This window comes from Dendrobium catenatum, unplaced genomic scaffold, assembly GCF_001605985.2.
Source record: "Dendrobium catenatum unplaced genomic scaffold, ASM160598v2 fragScaff_scaffold_659, whole genome shotgun sequence".
Classification (NCBI taxonomy): Eukaryota; Viridiplantae; Streptophyta; class Magnoliopsida; order Asparagales; family Orchidaceae; genus Dendrobium; species Dendrobium catenatum.
This window is the reverse complement of record NW_021319121.1, coordinates 1,345,780-1,363,545: the sequence shown is the minus strand read 5'-3', so window position 1 is coordinate 1,363,545 and position 17,766 is coordinate 1,345,780. Positions and strand designations below refer to the sequence as shown.

Sequence of the window (17,766 nt, the reverse complement as noted above, 5' to 3'; positions counted from 1 at the left end):
CCTTGTTGTCATTATGTTTATCATTGGTCTTCTTTTTCTTTGCAAATTGACTTTGAAAAGGCTGCCGACTATTAGAGAATCTTCAAAACAGTACTTAAAACTTTTCTAATCCTTCTATCCTCTCTTTTAGGTATATATAATAATGTTGAGGGGTTGGTTATGAATCAACATTGACAAAACTTATAAATTTAACTGTCCTACATCATCCTGTCTTTGTGAAGCCTCTATGTACATTGGAAATATTTGGATTGGAAAGTTGAGTTGAAAAAGCTGGAAAATCAAGAAGAAAGTGTGCAAGGGTGGGTGAAAATTAATGAAATTAATAATTAAGCAAGCTAGTGTTTAGCCTCGCATTTCTGTCACTTATTCATACCTGCTTCTAGTACAGAAATCCTGATTTATTCCTTAACAGTAAGAGAATACCTATTTCAAGAATATGCCCAGGCATCTACCTAGACATTTTTCAACTTGTTAGTTTGCATTATAAACGGAAACGCATCATATTGTGTAATTGTGCTTGTCAGCTGCAGCTTTGGTTCAAAATCTTTTTGATTTCACACTCACACATTGTTCTAAATTGAACTTATGTCTCTTGAGCCTGATTTCTTGTTCGTTACTGTATGATAACCTGTATTTGAGGGTTATTCTTGTGTTTTGTGCTAGGTGAATGAGAGGTACTGGTTTGGTCCATCTTCTATTACAGTAAAAAATGTGGCTTATGCACGTGTTAGAGATAACATGCACATTAGAATCAGAATTCTACTCAATGCACCTTAAATATTGTACACTAAATACTCAGTAGCCTTAGGGAAGACTGTAGATGGAGGTTCTAAAATTGGCACCGAGTCCATCATCCTTGTGAGAATATCTTTATTTTATGGATTAAATCATGTTTCTCAATTTATTTGATTATTCACATAACACAGCTTTTTTTGGTGTCGATGGTATGCTGGTTGGCTAGGAATGGTGAAATATAAGAACACATCAAAGATCTAGATTCTTCAATTTTGATTGTACCCTTCCATTAACACTAGGAGAAGTAACTAGATCATGTTTCCTGCTTTCATGACAGGTTTGAACTTGCAGGGAAAGCATGAAGTTGGTTGTGAAGCACCTGTTACTCAATCTGCTTAGAAACTATCTTATTAGAGTCTCTCATGTTGTCTAGAATTTAGCTGAACTGTTAGAAATCTATTCCTGATAAGCATCTTATGGTGAAATGATGCCTGCCACTGGAATTAAATTTTCCATGAATATTCAGGTATTGCAAGCATTGGTATAGGATTACACCACTACGAATCAATTCACATTGGTGGGATAAAGTATTGGCACCTCTGAAGGAGCTGGAGTCTAGCGAAACAGGAGCTATCGTTCATTTGGAAGAACTTCAAGAAAATGTTTCTGATGTTATGAAAGAGAGTTATGAAATCCATCATCCAAAGCCACAGCTCAGTAAAACATATGAAGGTTCTGCTTCTCAAGGAGGCCCCGATCATGTAAATATGGAGAATAGAGTGGCTTCCAATCAAATCAGAGTTGCAAATGATATTCAAACTCCACGTAAAAAACCAAATCTTTCCACTAGAAATTCTCTCGAGGATATGGAACTGGAAACTAGGGCACTAACTGAACCACTTCCAACCAATCAACTGGTATTAAGTTGAAGTAGTATCATGCTGAATGATCTGCAATTTTGCTTGCTCAAGTATTTCTTATTCTTCTTCATCAGGCATATAAAAGTCACCACCTTTATGCGATTGAAAAATGGCTGACCAAGTTTCAAACGCTCCATCCAAAGGGTCCTATCGTTGGTTATTGCTCCGGTCATCCCGTGTATCCCAGATCCTGTGTTCAGACAGTACAGACAAGACAAAAATGGGTACGTGAGGGATTGCAAATTAGAGAAAATGAAATTCCAGCTAAGGTGAGATACATAGGATTATGGAAAATAATAATTTTTTGGTCTATTATAATCTTTATCAGTGTTGAGAGATGCTCAAAATTTTCCAGGTTATAAAGCGTTCAAAGAAGACAGAAAATGATGAAATATTCGATGTTGGTTTTGCTGAAGATGGAGAAAAGAGCATTGAATTGTTTGGCAAGTGGCAAGTGGAACCGTTGCGACTTCCTCATGCTGTAAATGGAGTCGTACCCAAGGTATGATAACACCTCTTTTTTGCTTCTTTCAACCGTTCTATACATACTTGTATTTTATTTTACTTGAATATTAAGATGTGGAGGGATAGATCAGAAAGAAATAGACACTGGATGGATTATTATCGTGCTTGACACTTCCATGAGATTTTGTCTCTGCATGTATTTGTGTTGGTATTGTATGTTAATGGAGAGTGAAGTTGCCCAGGTCTTGTATATACTTGATTTTGCTTCACTTTAGTGGATGGGGATAATGGAGTAATTTGTAACCCGTTAATTTTGAAAATGATATAAATTATAATTGGCACGACTATAGTATCTTCCTCTTTAAAAACTTTTTTCTATCCATGCTCAATCTGGTCAGGACTCCCTGAGTATGCAGAATTTGCATGAAGAAGAAAAAGAAAATCTATTAAATTCCATTGCAGATCATGGACTGAAAGAATTATACAATAGCACTTGCTTATGAATTTCTGTTTGAATTACCTTTTTTTTTTTTTTTTGAAACATGTTTTTATGAATGTTATGTTTGAATTACCTCAAAGGTCCATTTGGGGCGGTTTTCTCATAATCTTTTTAGTCACGCCTCTATATAGCTGCATTATTCTTATTTTTTTTTACTTTTTTTATGAGTAGTTTTTTTATAATCAAATCAGCTAGTATAATAAAGTTATTTTTCAGATAAAAAATAACCTGTAATACACCAATAAATATATATATATATATTTGAATAATTCTACAATTGTTTTTATAGGCAACTGTGGCTTGCCCAATAAACCTGAGGGTTGTGGAAGAGGTGTGTCTTACCTGTTTCCATGTTTTTGCGCCTTGTGCAAGTAATATATCTTCTTGCTTGTGCGTATGTTCGAAAATACAGACAAATAAACTCTGAATTACTTCAATATTTCTAGAAATCTATTTTCTTGTGCGTATGCTTGAACACTAAGAGTGAAATAAATTTGGATTACTTAAATATCTCTGGTTGAAGTTTGTGAAACCTAAATATCAAGATTCATTGGCCATTTAAGCTATTATCCAATTAAACAATTATTGCCATATTTGCTCCATGTTATGTAGCCATAAGCATATATAAATATTAAAATCATTTTATCTTAGCTTTTGATAAGCACTAACTTTGTTTTCATTTACTGTAGAATGAGTATGGTCGGGTGGATGTATGGTCTGAGAAGTGCCTCCCGCATGGCACTGTGCATTTGAGGCTACCCAGATTGGCTACTGTTGCACGGAGGCTTGAAATTGATTTTGCAAATGCCATGGTTGGTTTTGAATTCCGTAACGGCCGGTCCTATCCTGTTTATGAAGGGATTGTTGTTTGCACTGAGTTCAAAGATGCTATCATGGAGGTAAAAATCCCTGTACAATATAGGTTTTGTTTGGGATAACTTTTTTGTTGCTTTCTAAAACAACGTTTTAGTACAAAAATTTCGTGAATTAGAAAATTTTATGCTAGAAAGTCATTTTAGAAAGCAACAAAAAAGCTGTTACAAACAAAATCATCGTCTAATAAGTATTAAGCTGGATGCTTTTGGAGTTTATTTCTACATAATTAATATATTTCTTTTGATCTTTTTCTGTTCTGTTGTGAATCTTGTAGGCATACGCTGAGGAGGAAGAGAGGAGAGAAGCTGAGGAGAAAAGGAGGAATGAAGCAGATGCTCTTTCAAAATGGTTTCAATTACTCTCATCTATCATTACCAGGCAGCGCTTAGAGAGTTCTTATGCTGGTTCCTTCGCTTCAAAAAACTCGAATGATCCTCCTTCCATCCTCCGTCCTCTTAATGGCGGCCAAAGTATGGAGAGAGAAATCCAAGGAGATGATATAAAAGTTGGTAGATCGCCTTATGAAGACTATGAGCATGAGCATGTTTTCTCTTTGGAGAATCAGAGTCTGGATGATGAGAGTTTGGTTCGGACAAAGCGATGTTCTTGCGGATTCTCCATTCAAGTGGAGGAGTTGTAATATATAAATTGGTATGAGTTTTGTTCTGAACTAGCAGGAAGCTGCCTAAGCATGGGAGATTAAAGCTTCTTTTGGGACTATTTTCTTATAATTTTTAAAGTAGTTTTTTAGTATAGAAATTTTCTGAAAAAAAAAAACCTAAAAGAATGTTTTAAAAAATTGTAAGAAAGTTGTTCCAAACGAAGCCTGTGACGACTTTCTTTTAGCTTTTTAAAACAATTTTTTATTATAAAAATTTTAATTTTTGTATTATAAAACTGCTTTATGAAGCATTAAGAAAGCCGTCCCAAACGATGTCTAAGTTAAATGGAAGAAGCATCAATGCTTAGCTTGGAGCTAGTTCTGGTTCATTTTTTGCTGCATCCCTCACTTCTAGAATTTAATCCTGCTATATGATGTGATATGGAGAAATAAGTAAGGATATTCTCATCAAATTTGATCGGAATGTGTTTTAAACTATCTGATTTGTTTTAAGATGAATGCATTCAATTTTATATTGTAATTATTTCAAAGCAAATTAATGGCCATAAAATTTGTCATGATCAAATTCAAGGTATAATATTCAGAAACAGAATTTTTCATCTAGTAGAATTTGTATACTTTGTATTTTTAGGTGTTTTCAATCATTGTTTGAAGTTTAAAATGTCCATTGAAAAAAGCTTTGCCGTGTAATTATTATTCTATAATATTTATGTTTCTATCACGTAATTATAAGCAAATTCAAGAATTTTTTTATGTCTGTACTTTGTAACTCATTTTGGTCTGGTGGTTCTGAGATTTGATTATCAACTAAGAGGTTTTGAATTCGAGTCTTATGTATATGATGTGCATATGAATTTGTTTTAATTGACCTAAATATACCCTCCAAAAAATGTTCGAGCGACTCCTTTTAACTCAGACTTTGTGTGAATTGAGCTGGAGTAGGTTGATTTCTGAGGAAAATGAAAGGTTGAGGCAAATTTGGGGAGTTGGTGCAGCTCATCCTTAAAAATATTTTTTAGGGTCATATAAGCAACACATTCTCAATAGTTTCGTTTAGGATGGTTTTCTTACTACTTATTAAAGCTATTTTTTAATATAAAAATTAATTTATTTGTACTAAAAAATTATTTTAATAAGCAGTAAGAAAGTCGTCATAAATCAAACCTTAAGTGTATGATATGCATCAGAAAGTATATGTGATGTTAGCCCAACATTTTCTCCTCTATCGTTCTCCTTTAGACAGCAAGCCGCATGAAGAAATAAATTGAAAAGGTATCGACTCTGAATAGGAAGCATTGTTATTCAAATATTCTCTGCTTGCATCGAAGTTTTAGGGTTTGAAAACTGATTAATGTTTATTGGCTCTTACATTGATCTCAAATTTCTCGTGCTCATTGAGGGTGGGGGTGTAAGGGGTTTACTTCTCATTTGAAATTTTTTTTTTTTTTCGTACAATGCCCTGACATTTGAGTTCCAAATAAAATCTTAGTGATAAAAATAGTTGTCTCAAACAAAGCCTTAGTGAGCTTACTCTATGTTTGTGTTCGTCTAATTTAAAATTTTGTTCATTCAAGTTCGGCTCATACTCAAAATTATTTGTGGTTATCATATATATTCGTGTTTGCTTCATTTTGAATTCATTTGTTCGAGCGCAGCTCGTGCTCGGCTTGAATTTAACTCAAATAAATTAAAAAATAACTCATATAAAATCAAAACAAATACATAAAAAATTTTATAGTTGAAATTTTTATGGCTACATTAATAAGTAAATAAGATAATACAAAAAATGCAACATGTGACCAAAAATTCAGATACATTAGAACAATCACAATCATCACTGGCCCACATTTTACTTCCTCTTTCCTCCCAACCGCATTAGGACGAAATTTGCCAAACCCCCTGCACCCAAATCTGCTATAAAGGCAAAAAACCAACGCTAGTGCATACAAAAAAGAGCAAGCATCTCACTCAGAATCTACTTGGATTTCAATAAAGCCAACTCCTTCCCAAACACCTTTTCCCACAGACCAAACGCACAAATACTCTCTCATTGCTGGAAACAACTCAAGCTGAAAGACCCCAAGTTAAAGTTACAGTACTTGCACAATCCTCCACACTACATAAAGCTCCTAAGCCCTCAGAAAAATCACAACTTCTTTCAGAAAATGCTCATTAGTTCCCAAAGCTTCACCTCAACTCTCCCAACCATGGTTCCTTCCTCCTCAGTCACCGTCGACCGATATGATGAGAAAGTATGTAGAGAAATATTTGCGAACCAGAATCAGCCGAATCATCTTGTTCTTGTCTTGGCAGGACAATCTTCAGATGAGAAGCGGCAGATTAAAGAGCTTTATCGAGCTATCCATGGCGAAGAACTTGTCGAACTCCTTCTTAGGATTAAGGAAGCCAATCCAGAAAGTGAAGTAATTATGTTACAGTACTTTACATGTTACATTATAAAAAATGCAACTTGATTGTTAAATAGTTTGCGATTTTCATGTGCAGCCAGTTTACTTTGGGTTGTGGCTATGGATGATGGAGCAGCCGGAGCGCGACGCAGTGGTGGCGAAGGATGCCGTAGAACGGGGAAGTGCCGATGACTACAAGGCGATCGTCGAGATCTATGTGCGCAGAAAGTCGAGCCATCTCTTTGCCAGCAAGCAGGCTTATTTTGCTAAGTGCAGAAGTCATATGGACAAAGATATCCTTTCTGTGGAACCAGAACACCCGGGACCAAAGGTTGGTGTGTTAGAAGAATGAAATATAGTAATTATGCGAGACATCGTAATAATTATTTAAGTATGTATATTTAATTATATAAACTATTAAGTGGCATGTATATTTAAATTATTGAAATTTAATTATTATATGAAATCATATTGGTCAAGAAGAGATATTTTGATCAATCTTTTATGGACCGTTTGATCAAATAACTCATATAAGCGGTTATTATAATTAAACAGTAGGAAATCAACTACCCCCCCCCCCTCTCTCTCTCTACGGGGAGTTAGTTTGTTTCATAGAGAATTAACTCATGAAAGAAGAAAGTGAAAGGGAAAAGAGAAAGAACCTGTGGTTTGGAATTCAACAAATTTAACATGAATCAATGTATGTTTTATTCCGATTAAAAGATTGTGAAAATTATTTTGTTTAAGATCATGTGTTTTTAAGACTTATGTAAATTTATATTTTTCATTTTGATTTATTTTGCATAGTTTATAATGAGAGTTCTTGCAAGAGTTAGAGAACTCATAATCCATGTTGCGAGTTCTTGTAAAAGTTAAAGAACTTAATCTTAAAGTAAATTCTTTTAAGAATTTGAGAACTTGAATTTTACATTGATTAAGTTCTCGTAAGAAGTTTACGAACTCTTGAAGTTTTACATGGTGATCACTCAATATTAAAATCAGGTTGAATTGTTGGTGACATTTTGCAATGTCAACAGATTCTTGCAGCTCTTGCAACTTCACATAGATCTCACCATGACGAAGTGATCAGCCAACACATTGCCAATTGTGATGCTAAGAGATTGAATGAGGCATTGAAGAAAAGTGATGGAGGAATGGATGAATCTTCTATTATAGAGATCTTCAGCAAGAGAAGCTTACCGCAGCTGAGGCTGGCATTCTCTTGTTACAGGCATATATATGGAAATGATTATATTGAGGTGATTGAGTAGTATTTATGCCTTCATATAATGTGTTGAAAGTATAATTAAGTAGTTGGGTAGAAAATCTAAGTAAAAAATGCTATGGCTTAATGGTTTGAACCAAGATTATCTGAAGGGGGTTTCCACTATAAGAATGATGTCAGGCCATTCACTCTCAGAATATACTGAAGCACAAATTCTCTTAGATATCATATTAGATGGAGATGGGGAGGAATTTGTGGCTAACATCACTACTATATTAATAGACAAATCTTCTGAGTACACTACAGGAAATTCGCTATTTACCGGCGGTCATTTGACCGCCGAAATTACCGGCGGTTTTTCATAATAAACTGCTGAAAACATCGGCGGCAAACTGATCGTCGGACATATATACCTCCAGTTTTTCTTCAGGCGTCGACATTAACCAGCGATTTGACCGTCTGACCGCCGATTTTAAGTGACTTTTTTTCCGGCTGTCAAGCCACCGGAAAACCGCCGGAAAGTTTGACCACCGTAAAAGGCTGTCGGAATTCCTTTTCTACGTGGTTTAATTTATTCCGGCGGTTTTTGAAACACAGGCCGACTACCGGAAATTTTCAAAACCGCCATAAAACTTACTTTAACTGTCCGAAAAAGCCGCCGCTAATTGATGATTTTCCAATAGTGGTATAACCTGAACTAATTATCACTTAGTTTTGAACAGCCACAATCATTGACACTTCACTATGTACCAAGTGCATGTTCAAGTGTCCCTAATCTACTTTTCACTTCATTGGAGAAGCTCTTCTACATATATACTACTATGAGAGTTTTTTCTATGTCATGAGGAGCTTCATACAAACTTTGCTTACCCTTATTATGAGCTATAGCTTAGTTTCTACATGAAACTAATGACAAAAAAATAACTTCTTTAATGGTTTCCAGCATTTGAATAGCCACTTCACCAACTAAAAAAAACTATAAACAATGATCATATAAGTGCCAATTGAACATAACTTTTTAGAGCCCCTAAGTGATCAAATAACTAACTATTCATGAGAAACTTTCAGGCACTTGAAGATAGAAGTGGGAACTTTGAAGACTCCCTCAGAGTTGTCATACAATGCATGTGTACCCCTTACGAGTACTACTCTGAGGTACAACCAGGAATAGCAAGGTTAAGGCTTCGTTTGGGACAGCTTTCTTATTGTTTCTTAAAGCAGCTTCCAAGTACAAAAATTAACTGGGAAGCTGCTTTAAGAAGCAGAAAGAAAACCGTCCCAAACCAAGCCTAATTCTTTTTTCTGATGATTTGATATTTTGTGATTTAATTTATGTCTTGGACTTAATTTTGTTAGATGATATATATGAGTTTGGTCGCTGAGGTAGACAAGAAGGTGGTTTTGACAAGAGTGATGATAGGCAGTGTGGAGGTCGGCATGAACAAGGTGAAGGAAGCATTTCAAATGAGGTATAAGGTGAAGCTTGAAGAAGCCATTGTTGAGAGAGTTCTTGATGATGACAACTACAGAGACTTTCTCGTGGCTTTATCAAATGCATCAGGCTAAGTTTTTTTTAGGCTTAATGAAACATACAGTGTGGCAATCTTTTTTGTTGAGTGGTTGAGATATAACATTTAGCTTCTTGTATGGTTTCATAAATTTTATCAGATCCAATATAAACTTCGACGCAATTTCAACATTTCTCCCATGACCCCCTGCTTTGTTTTTCAAATATCAACTACAATTTTATTTGACTATTGCTTTCTTACTATTCTTCAAGAATTTATGTGATGAAAAGCTGCTTTTTACAATCAAAGCAGCTAAGTTACATTAGTCACAACAAATTCACAACCAACTTTATAAAATAAACAAATCGCATTGACCTCTTCAAATAGATCATATAATTTTATTTTTGTGTAAAATATTTTATTGAGGCTTAATTTGGTTTTTTTAAGAAAAAAATTGCGAGAATATTCTTTTTATTTCGTGAGATGTGAGAGATTTTTTGTTGTTTGATTTAAAATATTTTTAGGAAATAAAATAAACTTATAATTATGCAATCAATTTTATGAGGGTTGTGAGATTTTATTTTTTTATGAATGGTTACGAAGTTTACATGTTTATGTATTTTCTTATTTAATATTTTTTTTTCTCTAAGATTTCGTTTGGGACAGCTTTAGATCACAATTTTTTTTATACTGAAAAGTAGCTTTACAAAGCAATAGAAAATTATCTCAAATGAAACCTAAGTGACATTCGAAGTGCGTCTTACATCAAAGAAATTATCAATTACTAGAGGAAAAAGATTTTATGGAGGAGGTGTTCGATAAAACAACAGAAGACAAGTGTTTCTATTAGAAAGATATCAATGCATTGAGAAGAATTGCAAAGAGAAGCACTTGAGCAACTCTTTGATACCTTAAATATATAAGATCAATAGAATGCTTGCTTCTTCACCAATGATAAAAAGTGGCCATATATTTTCTTCTTGATTAATTTGTGATAATAGTATGATTATTTAGATCAATAGAATACCTACCAACCTTAAGTTGGCCACAGTTGACCAATTGTATCTTAACATGCTTATCAAGCTCTAGTCTACTCAATTGACTTAGCTCTATTTGAATTAGAAGTTGGATACATTTGACCTCAATTTAGTAGTCAACCTAACCATACATAGTCTGGTCGTTAGTGATCTTTGGATTTGATTCGAAGCCTAAATGTTTAGCCTAATCCAAGTAACCGAGCCAAGCTAAATCCTTAATCATTTGATTAAATTTAATCAGCACAACCATCCCTTAAGGACTCGTCATTGATCCTTGGAAATCACCTAAAACCTTATTAATCTATTGATATGCTTAGTTTAGGTGTTCTAAGTGAACAAAGTCATGCTTAAAAGGACTTGATCCTAACTCAATTAATTCCCCGGTCATAGCAATTCTTGTGGAATAAGACTACTTTATACATGTTCTTAACCTCTCTTTAGTCTATTACATATTTTGACAAGGTCTTATTGACATGTGATCAATCCATATTCTTTGAGCTCTCTTTGAACAAATCTCTCAATTCATCTTATCCTATACATCCAATAGTTATTTGGAATGCTATTCATAAATTTATGCACCAAGTCTAGGCGATCCCAAGCTTTATTATTACTTTAGTGACCCCCTAAAGCATTCATATCTAAGGTTAAAGATAGTGGTGGTCAAGGTGGCATTCCAAGTTATTGCAAGGCATAAGAAAGCTACTATTACATTCATCTACCTTAGGTGAGACTCCATATCATGAGAAACTAAGTGATTACAACCCCAATTGAGGTAACCAATTTGAAACTTAAGCCATCCTTATGCTTGCCTGAGATGTACATTGACATCATTACCATGTTTTTTTTTTCTCATCCATGCTTATACAACTTATCTTGCCAAATTATGAATTTAGGCTTTTGAATCATCTAAAACAACTCTTGCATTGCCTATATATGTCCTCTTAAAGTTTTAAAGCATCTTGATACGATAGCCACTATGCTTCATACAATATGATCTAATATATTAAATTGATGTGTTATCGATGAGCTTCACGAGCTTCGCATGAGGCACCCCAAGATCTAAATTAGAAGATTTACGTTTTTTTATCTTCTAAACATCAACCAGAGCTTACTATTTTTATCCAGTAATATAAACAGTGAAAAATATATATACATTACTATTCATAAAATATTTACACATAGATCCAATCCAAAAAATAACATATACTATAGTCATAATATTTAATCAAAAGATAGTCCATCATTAAAGCATACCATAACCATAAAAATAAAGAAAGACTAATAGATGCAGAAAGAAAATATAAGCATGATGTTCACATCAACCTCACTCCATTGATTCTTTACTTTTATTTGAGGACATGTAAAATCACATAATGAACATAAAAGCTCAATAAATTATGAAAACCTACAACTGAAATCATACACAAAACAAATATAATATGCATGTAAAAAATCATATTCATATGTCATTCCTATATCAAATGGATCAATCTTATAACATGCATCATATATCATATGTTCATATATGTACCATATCAGTGTGGTTTCATATCATCAATTTTATTATGTTATTCAATCAATCAATCAGTATCAGTAGTCATCAATTTTATTTATCATTAGTCTTATCTATCATCAAACTAATTTATCATCTGCCATCGATCTTATTAATCATCTATTTTATTTGTCATCGGTCTTATATATCATATGTCATTTATATTATCTATCATATGTTTTATTTATTATTTATTTTATTTGTCATCTATCTTATCTATCATCAATCTAATCTATTATCGATCATATCTATCATATGACATTGGTATTATTTATCATCTATCTTATCAATCATATCTATCAGCAATCTATCAGCATTCACATATAAGTCATTAATCTTCACAATCATATCATTATCAATCTCATCTGTCTCATCTAGCACATCAGTTTATTCATTTTGCCTGATTTTACATATATCATATCATTCATATCATATATATTCGAATAATATACACGGATGTACATATGATATGCAATTATCATAACATGTGGATTCATATATTGTGCTCATTAAAATGCACGTATTATGTCAAATAAATAATAATCATATGCATATCGTGTATCTCATATCCATATTTAATACATTAGCTCTTAATCATGTATCTCATATCTCATATCCCTCCCTTTGATCATAAATCATTTATTCGACATTTTAGAGTTTTAGTGGCCTAATGACATTAGAATTAAATGATGTTGAGCTCATTGGATTCGTTTCATGAGTTGCTCGATTTGATGATAATCAAATAGGATTTGGAAATGGTTTCTGTCATCAATTAATTTTCTGATGTTTTTAAATAAGCTTCAACTTTTTGATTTGATATCATTTAGACTATAATTGAAAATTTTATAGTTTGTATGAATTCATTTTGTTGGGACGTTTAATTTAATTATAAATTTATTGAAATCAAAGTTCAGAAGGTTTTAAATTAATTTAATAAAACTTTAATTAAAATATTATCTTCATATGAATTTTCGAGAGATACAGCACTAGTGACTATTGGTCATTGTTTTATATTGGTATTAAATATAAATTAAATAAATTACGGCATTTAAAGAAACTACGCAATATATTTTTAACAAATTATCGAATATTTGGATGCTCTTGTACGTGCGTTTATTGCCACACGTGTAGCTTAATCGTGTAAATTAAAATATTTGGCCAAGAAATGATCCCCGCCCTCGGCTCCCTCCACCGCCATTTCCTTATACCCCGTGGAACGATTGCGAGTAACATTAGGGTTTTGGGACGAGCAGCAAGGATGACGAAAGAACAATTGGCGTCGCCCGCGACCGTGGAGTGGCCGGCGAAGAAGGTGAGGGAGACGTTTGTGAGCTTCTTCGAAGGGAAAGGTCACGTCAATTGGCTTTCAAGCCCCGTGGTTCCCCTCGACGATCCAACGCTTCTCTTTGCCAACGCCGGGATGAACCAGTTTAAGCCCATTTTTCTTGGAACCGTAAACCCCAGTACGCCTCTTGGCAAGCTCACACGCGCCTGCAACACCCAGAAGTGCATCCGTGCTGGCGGCAAGCACAACGACTTAGATGACGTTGGGAAAGACACTTACCACCACACCTTCTTTGAGATGCTTGGAAACTGGTCATTTGGTGATTACTTCAAGAGGGAGGCAATCCCCTGGGCCTGGGAGCTTCTGACACAGGTTTTTCTTTGACCTAGTTAAATTTTAGTGGTGTATGGTAGTAGCTTGGATTATAGTGAAATGGGTTATAGTGAAATGGGCTTTAGTAAATATCGGAAATGGATTATAGTGAAATGGGTTTTTTCTTTGATCTAGCTTGGATTATAGTGAAATGGACGTTTAATTTAATTATAAATTTATTGAAATCAAAATTCAAATCATAAAAATCTTTTATTTTTTGGTTACTTAACAGTTAAACTAGATCCAAGTAAGAGGATTTACATCCCTTGAATTATGCCAGGGGTAGGTGATGCAGCCAATAAAAAGAAGCACAGTCCTCATTAGAAAGGAAGGTGGATTTCATCATTATAAAAGTAAATTTCCTAACATAATTGGGGATTCACAATGAGGAAGTCACCCAAAATTACGGGAACTATTACCTATATCTACTAGGGATATCACTCACCCAAAATTACGGGGACTATTGCCTATATTAACTAGGGAAATCACTTACCCAAAGGGCATTCACTTAAACCGGTTGCGTTAGTGAAATACTCACCACTAGATACTTCATCAGTAGGATATAGTGAATGTTGGATTTAAATCTAGTTGAATTATAGCTTTATGCAATTCATGATTTAAGGAAGCCTCAAAAGATGATTTGGTTTAACTCCTGAACTTGCTAAATTTTGTTCAATATTTGAAATATGGACTAATTTCATGTGGTACACTTTCTGCTGTGTAGGTGTATGGTTTGCCTAAAAATCGTATTTATGCCACATATTTTGGAGGAGATGAAAAGGCCGGTCTTCTTCCTGATAATGAAGCAAAAAACATATGGCTAGAGTTTTTACCAGCTGAACGAGTGTTGCCTTTTGGCTGCAAGGTTAGTGAGGCTTGAAAGCCAATATAGTTTCATCTATTTCATGAGATAAACACCTAACATGTTTGCATGGGAAAGCCTTCATGGATGTTTATTATCAATGGTTTCATTCCTTATTATTTAACTATTGCATGCCCCTCATTTTAAACTCTGCAAGTCTTAGGATGCGATGAAATTGGTTTGCCATTATATCTTTTCTAAAACTGTATTGTTACTCTTATTTTTTTAACACCACCTAATGCTGCCATAACTCTTAAGGATTAACTTTTTTTTGTGCATTCTTATATTTTAAAATAATTATTATGCTTGTAGAAGCATCCATTTTTGTTTTTATCCGTTCCTTCAATTTATTTTAAATTAATTGATGCAAGCTAGATTCTGAAATCAAGTAAGGGAGCACTAGTTAATGGGCTTTGGCCTTTTGGAAAAAAAAATTAGGGAGCACTAGGAATGCAAATTATGACACTTCCTTTCAATATCACATAAACAAACACAAATGATGGAAACTAAGTAGGAAACAAAGCTTAGAAAATAGTTAGGAAGACACAAAAGAAAACAAACAACTAAATTAAAATACCCTTAGAACAACCATGTATGATCACCTCACATGCAAATAACAAAATTAGAAAATGTGTTCAAAGGAAAGGACAAACCAGAGATCCAACACAGGAATTATGATCTAGCACAATCAGCGCTCCTCTAGTAAATACCAGCAAAACAGGGCTCAACAACACTGTTCAGCTCACAATTTTTTTGAGAAGAAAGATATAGATGGAAGGGTTACCGTTGAGAGAAAAAATATAAAGAAATCCAAGACGAATTAGTAGAGGGAAGTTAGAAGACAGTTCTCAAGCTTATAAGAAACCCTCAAGTTCTCATAATAGTTTAGAGAAGAAAGATACATATGGAATGGAAATCGTGGAGAGAAGAAGTAGAAAGAAGCCCGTGACGAAGTATCAGGAGATAAGGAGAAGATAGCTTGCAAGCTAAGAAAACCCTCAAATTTTTTACATGATCACACCCTCCAAAATTTTTTTGCACAAAGGAATTCAGCCTTAATTTATAAGAGAAAGAAGGGGGGAAGGACATTTATTATCCCACATAAATGTGCCATCAAAACAGCCACTAAAACCCCTCCAAATCAGCCTATTCATGGATAAGTCAAAGCAAACAACACAAAGATTAAGAAGGGGAAGAAACAAGCAGCCAACAGCAAGGAAACCAAAAAAATAGCAGGGAAATCGAGCATCTAGCAGAGAAACCAAGAAAATAACAGGGAAACCGAGCAACCACATGGGCAAACCAAACAGCCACCATGGGAAGACCAAATAACCACATGGGAAGACAAAACAACCACATGGGGAAACCAAATAACAGCATAAAATTCAAACAATCAACAGGGAAAACGAGTAGACAGTAGAGAAAATGAGAAGACTACAGGAAAAAGGAAAAGACAACAGGGAAACTGAGTGGACAACAGAGAAATTGAGTGGACAACAGGGAAAACGAAAAGCCACAGGAGAAAAGGAGCATGAAAACACAAGTGGAAAGCTAATGGAGTGAACCTACCTAAGAGCACCAAACTCAAGTATGATCATGGATTATTTTTATTCATAGAGCTATACAAAATAAACTTACATAGCATTCAAAAATATAAGAAAATTAAAAATATATATATATAAGACATAAAATGATAAAATACGATTGCATCACTTATTGTAGAGAAACAAAGTTAAACTTTCTATGGGTTGATACGTTGAGATTATGGAGTGTAACTTAGTAGCTTCCAATATATGAAATGATAATTGGAATTCTTTTGGGAGCCAATTAGTTAATACTTAGCATTTATGGTGCATTTGTGTTAAGGAAAATCATAGGTTATTGTATGTTAAAGTTGTCCAAATATTATTTTCTGTCTGGTATAACCTGTGTTGTACATGATTAAGAAGCATTGCAGTACTTTTTTCGCCAATATTTATGCATGAATCTGGTGGCTTTTGGCTTGCATAATATATGGAAATAATGGAATATTATCTAGAATGTTGCTTTATGGTGAGGATGAGCTCAAAAGGATTATGTAACTGACGAATAGCACAGTTGATGAGAGTTCTTCTTTTGTGGATGTTGCTTAATTATTTGATGGCTTTTGTTGGCTTTGCATGATAATAGTCCAGATAATTGGAATATTCCTTAGAAATAAGATATGGACTTATGACAAATGTTCACTCAAAGGATTTTGTTTTCTTTATTTAACGTGGATGATTGGAAGAAAATAAACCTTCTTGGTTTGGTGAAGAATCGGGCAACAATACAAATATATTTCAATTTCTAATTCAACTATACGTGTTAAGGGATTTTCTTCTTTAAGGTTGCAACTATTTGTTCAATCCTTCTTTGAGGCATGGTGATTCAGAATAAATTGAGGTTTGCGGATGTTGATCATTTGATGGAGCGGCCGAGTAAATTAGGGGCTTTGAGAGATTCATTTCCAGGAAAGAGAGGCTCTAGTCTCCTTTTAGTCTCTTGGTCTTCTCTTATCCTCAAATGATAGGATTTCACTTATCCCTAGCCAAGCGCAATGCTTGTAATCATATTTTGTTTCAACATTTATCTCATTGTTCTTAGTTAATTCTTATATGGTATGAGAAAAAGCCAAGAAAGAGATCCAGATGGGAAGAGGATAGGAGAGTTAGCAAATGAGTAAGAGAATTCTTTCAAGGATGTTGATATGTACCCAATAAAGAGGGCTTGATGTTTTTGGTCAATAGAGGAAGAGGATCATTCGAGGATTGGTAAGGAAAATAATTCATTGTAATTACTTTTTTTTTCAAAGAATTCATTGTGATTACTCTTACTACGAGCTTATGGAGTTTTGATATTCAAAATAATAGGCTTTTCTTTTTTAGAATGAGGATTATAAACTGCAATTATACCCTAAAACCTATGGCCTACCCTTTCATATGGGAGAGAGGGATGAGGAGTGAAGAGAAGAGGGAGAGAGGGGTGGGGGAGGGTTTTACAACAATACAACCGACTTCTTTCATGAAATGTATGCATATATTAGCGAGCAGGCAACATGGATTCTCCCTCACATTAAAATTTGTAGGAATGCAAGTTTTCATGAAGAAGAAAGTGGGGAATGCCAAAGGTGAAGGTACCCTTGGCCATGGGAGTGGTTGGTCGAATTTAAATCTCTTAATCATGTGTTGCTTTTTGTGAAGTAGACTCTTATGAATCTTGTTATTAATGAGATGATGAATATTAGTAGTTTGACACGCGTTTTACCAGTTAAAGTCCTTTCATATTGGGGGTAAACATTCTTGTTAATTATCAAGCAACGAGGGCTTGAATGACCTGAGATTTCCTGGATACATCCTGGTGGGACATAACTTTGATATAA

At 34.2% G+C, this 17,766-nt stretch overlaps 3 protein-coding genes across 4 annotated transcripts in view; all 3 read left to right on the top strand.

Moving 5' to 3' along the window:
- Positions 1–4,594, top strand: part of LOC110094782 (DNA repair protein RAD4) — a 38,727-nt gene extending 34,133 nt beyond the window's left edge. The window contains exons 12-16 of the mRNA XM_020820108.2: positions 1,262–1,652; positions 1,730–1,924; positions 2,011–2,157; positions 3,309–3,518; positions 3,770–4,594. Of these exons, the coding sequence (XP_020675767.2) occupies positions 1,262–1,652; positions 1,730–1,924; positions 2,011–2,157; positions 3,309–3,518; positions 3,770–4,135 (1,309 nt within the window). The 3' untranslated portion in view covers positions 4,136–4,594. The remainder of the gene's footprint in view (positions 1–1,261; positions 1,653–1,729; positions 1,925–2,010; positions 2,158–3,308; positions 3,519–3,769) is intronic.
- A 1,658-nt stretch (positions 4,595–6,252) lies between these two features.
- On the top strand, positions 6,253–9,456 carry LOC110094768 (annexin A13). 2 transcript variants are annotated; one of them, XM_020820093.2, is made up of 5 exons: positions 6,258–6,540; positions 6,623–6,856; positions 7,563–7,784; positions 8,819–8,905; positions 9,107–9,456. In XM_020820093.2, the coding sequence occupies exons 1-5, from the start codon at positions 6,283–6,285 to the stop codon at positions 9,314–9,316; spliced, it is 1,011 nt and encodes a 336-aa protein (XP_020675752.1). In that variant the 5' UTR covers positions 6,258–6,282; the 3' UTR covers positions 9,317–9,456. The 2 variants fall into 2 exon arrangements, with proteins under 2 accessions (XP_020675753.1, XP_020675752.1); XM_020820094.2 differs by lacking the exon at positions 7,563–7,784 and having other exon boundaries at positions 6,253–6,540.
- Positions 9,457–12,986: 3,530 nt separating this feature from the next.
- Positions 12,987–17,766, top strand: part of LOC110094753 (alanine--tRNA ligase) — a 31,983-nt gene continuing 27,203 nt past the window's right edge. Inside the window, exons 1-2 of the mRNA XM_020820070.2 lie at positions 12,987–13,504; positions 14,229–14,369. Of these exons, the coding sequence (XP_020675729.1) occupies positions 13,013–13,504; positions 14,229–14,369 (633 nt within the window). The 5' untranslated portion in view covers positions 12,987–13,012. The remainder of the gene's footprint in view (positions 13,505–14,228; positions 14,370–17,766) is intronic.

What these genes read in the sequence shown, in the direction of transcription:
- LOC110094768 (XM_020820093.2), top strand. Translation starts at nt 6,283, where the DNA reads ATGCTCATTAGTTCCCAAAGCTTCACCTCAACTCTCCCAACCATGGTT. An exon ending in AAGCCAATCCAGAAAGTGAA is followed by an intron (nt 6,541 to 6,622) that starts GTAATTATGTTA and finishes TTTCATGTGCAG; the next exon opens with CCAGTTTACTTTGGGTTGTG. An exon ending in ATGGAAATGATTATATTGAG is followed by an intron (nt 7,785 to 8,818) that starts GTGATTGAGTAG and finishes AGAAACTTTCAG; the next exon opens with GCACTTGAAGATAGAAGTGG.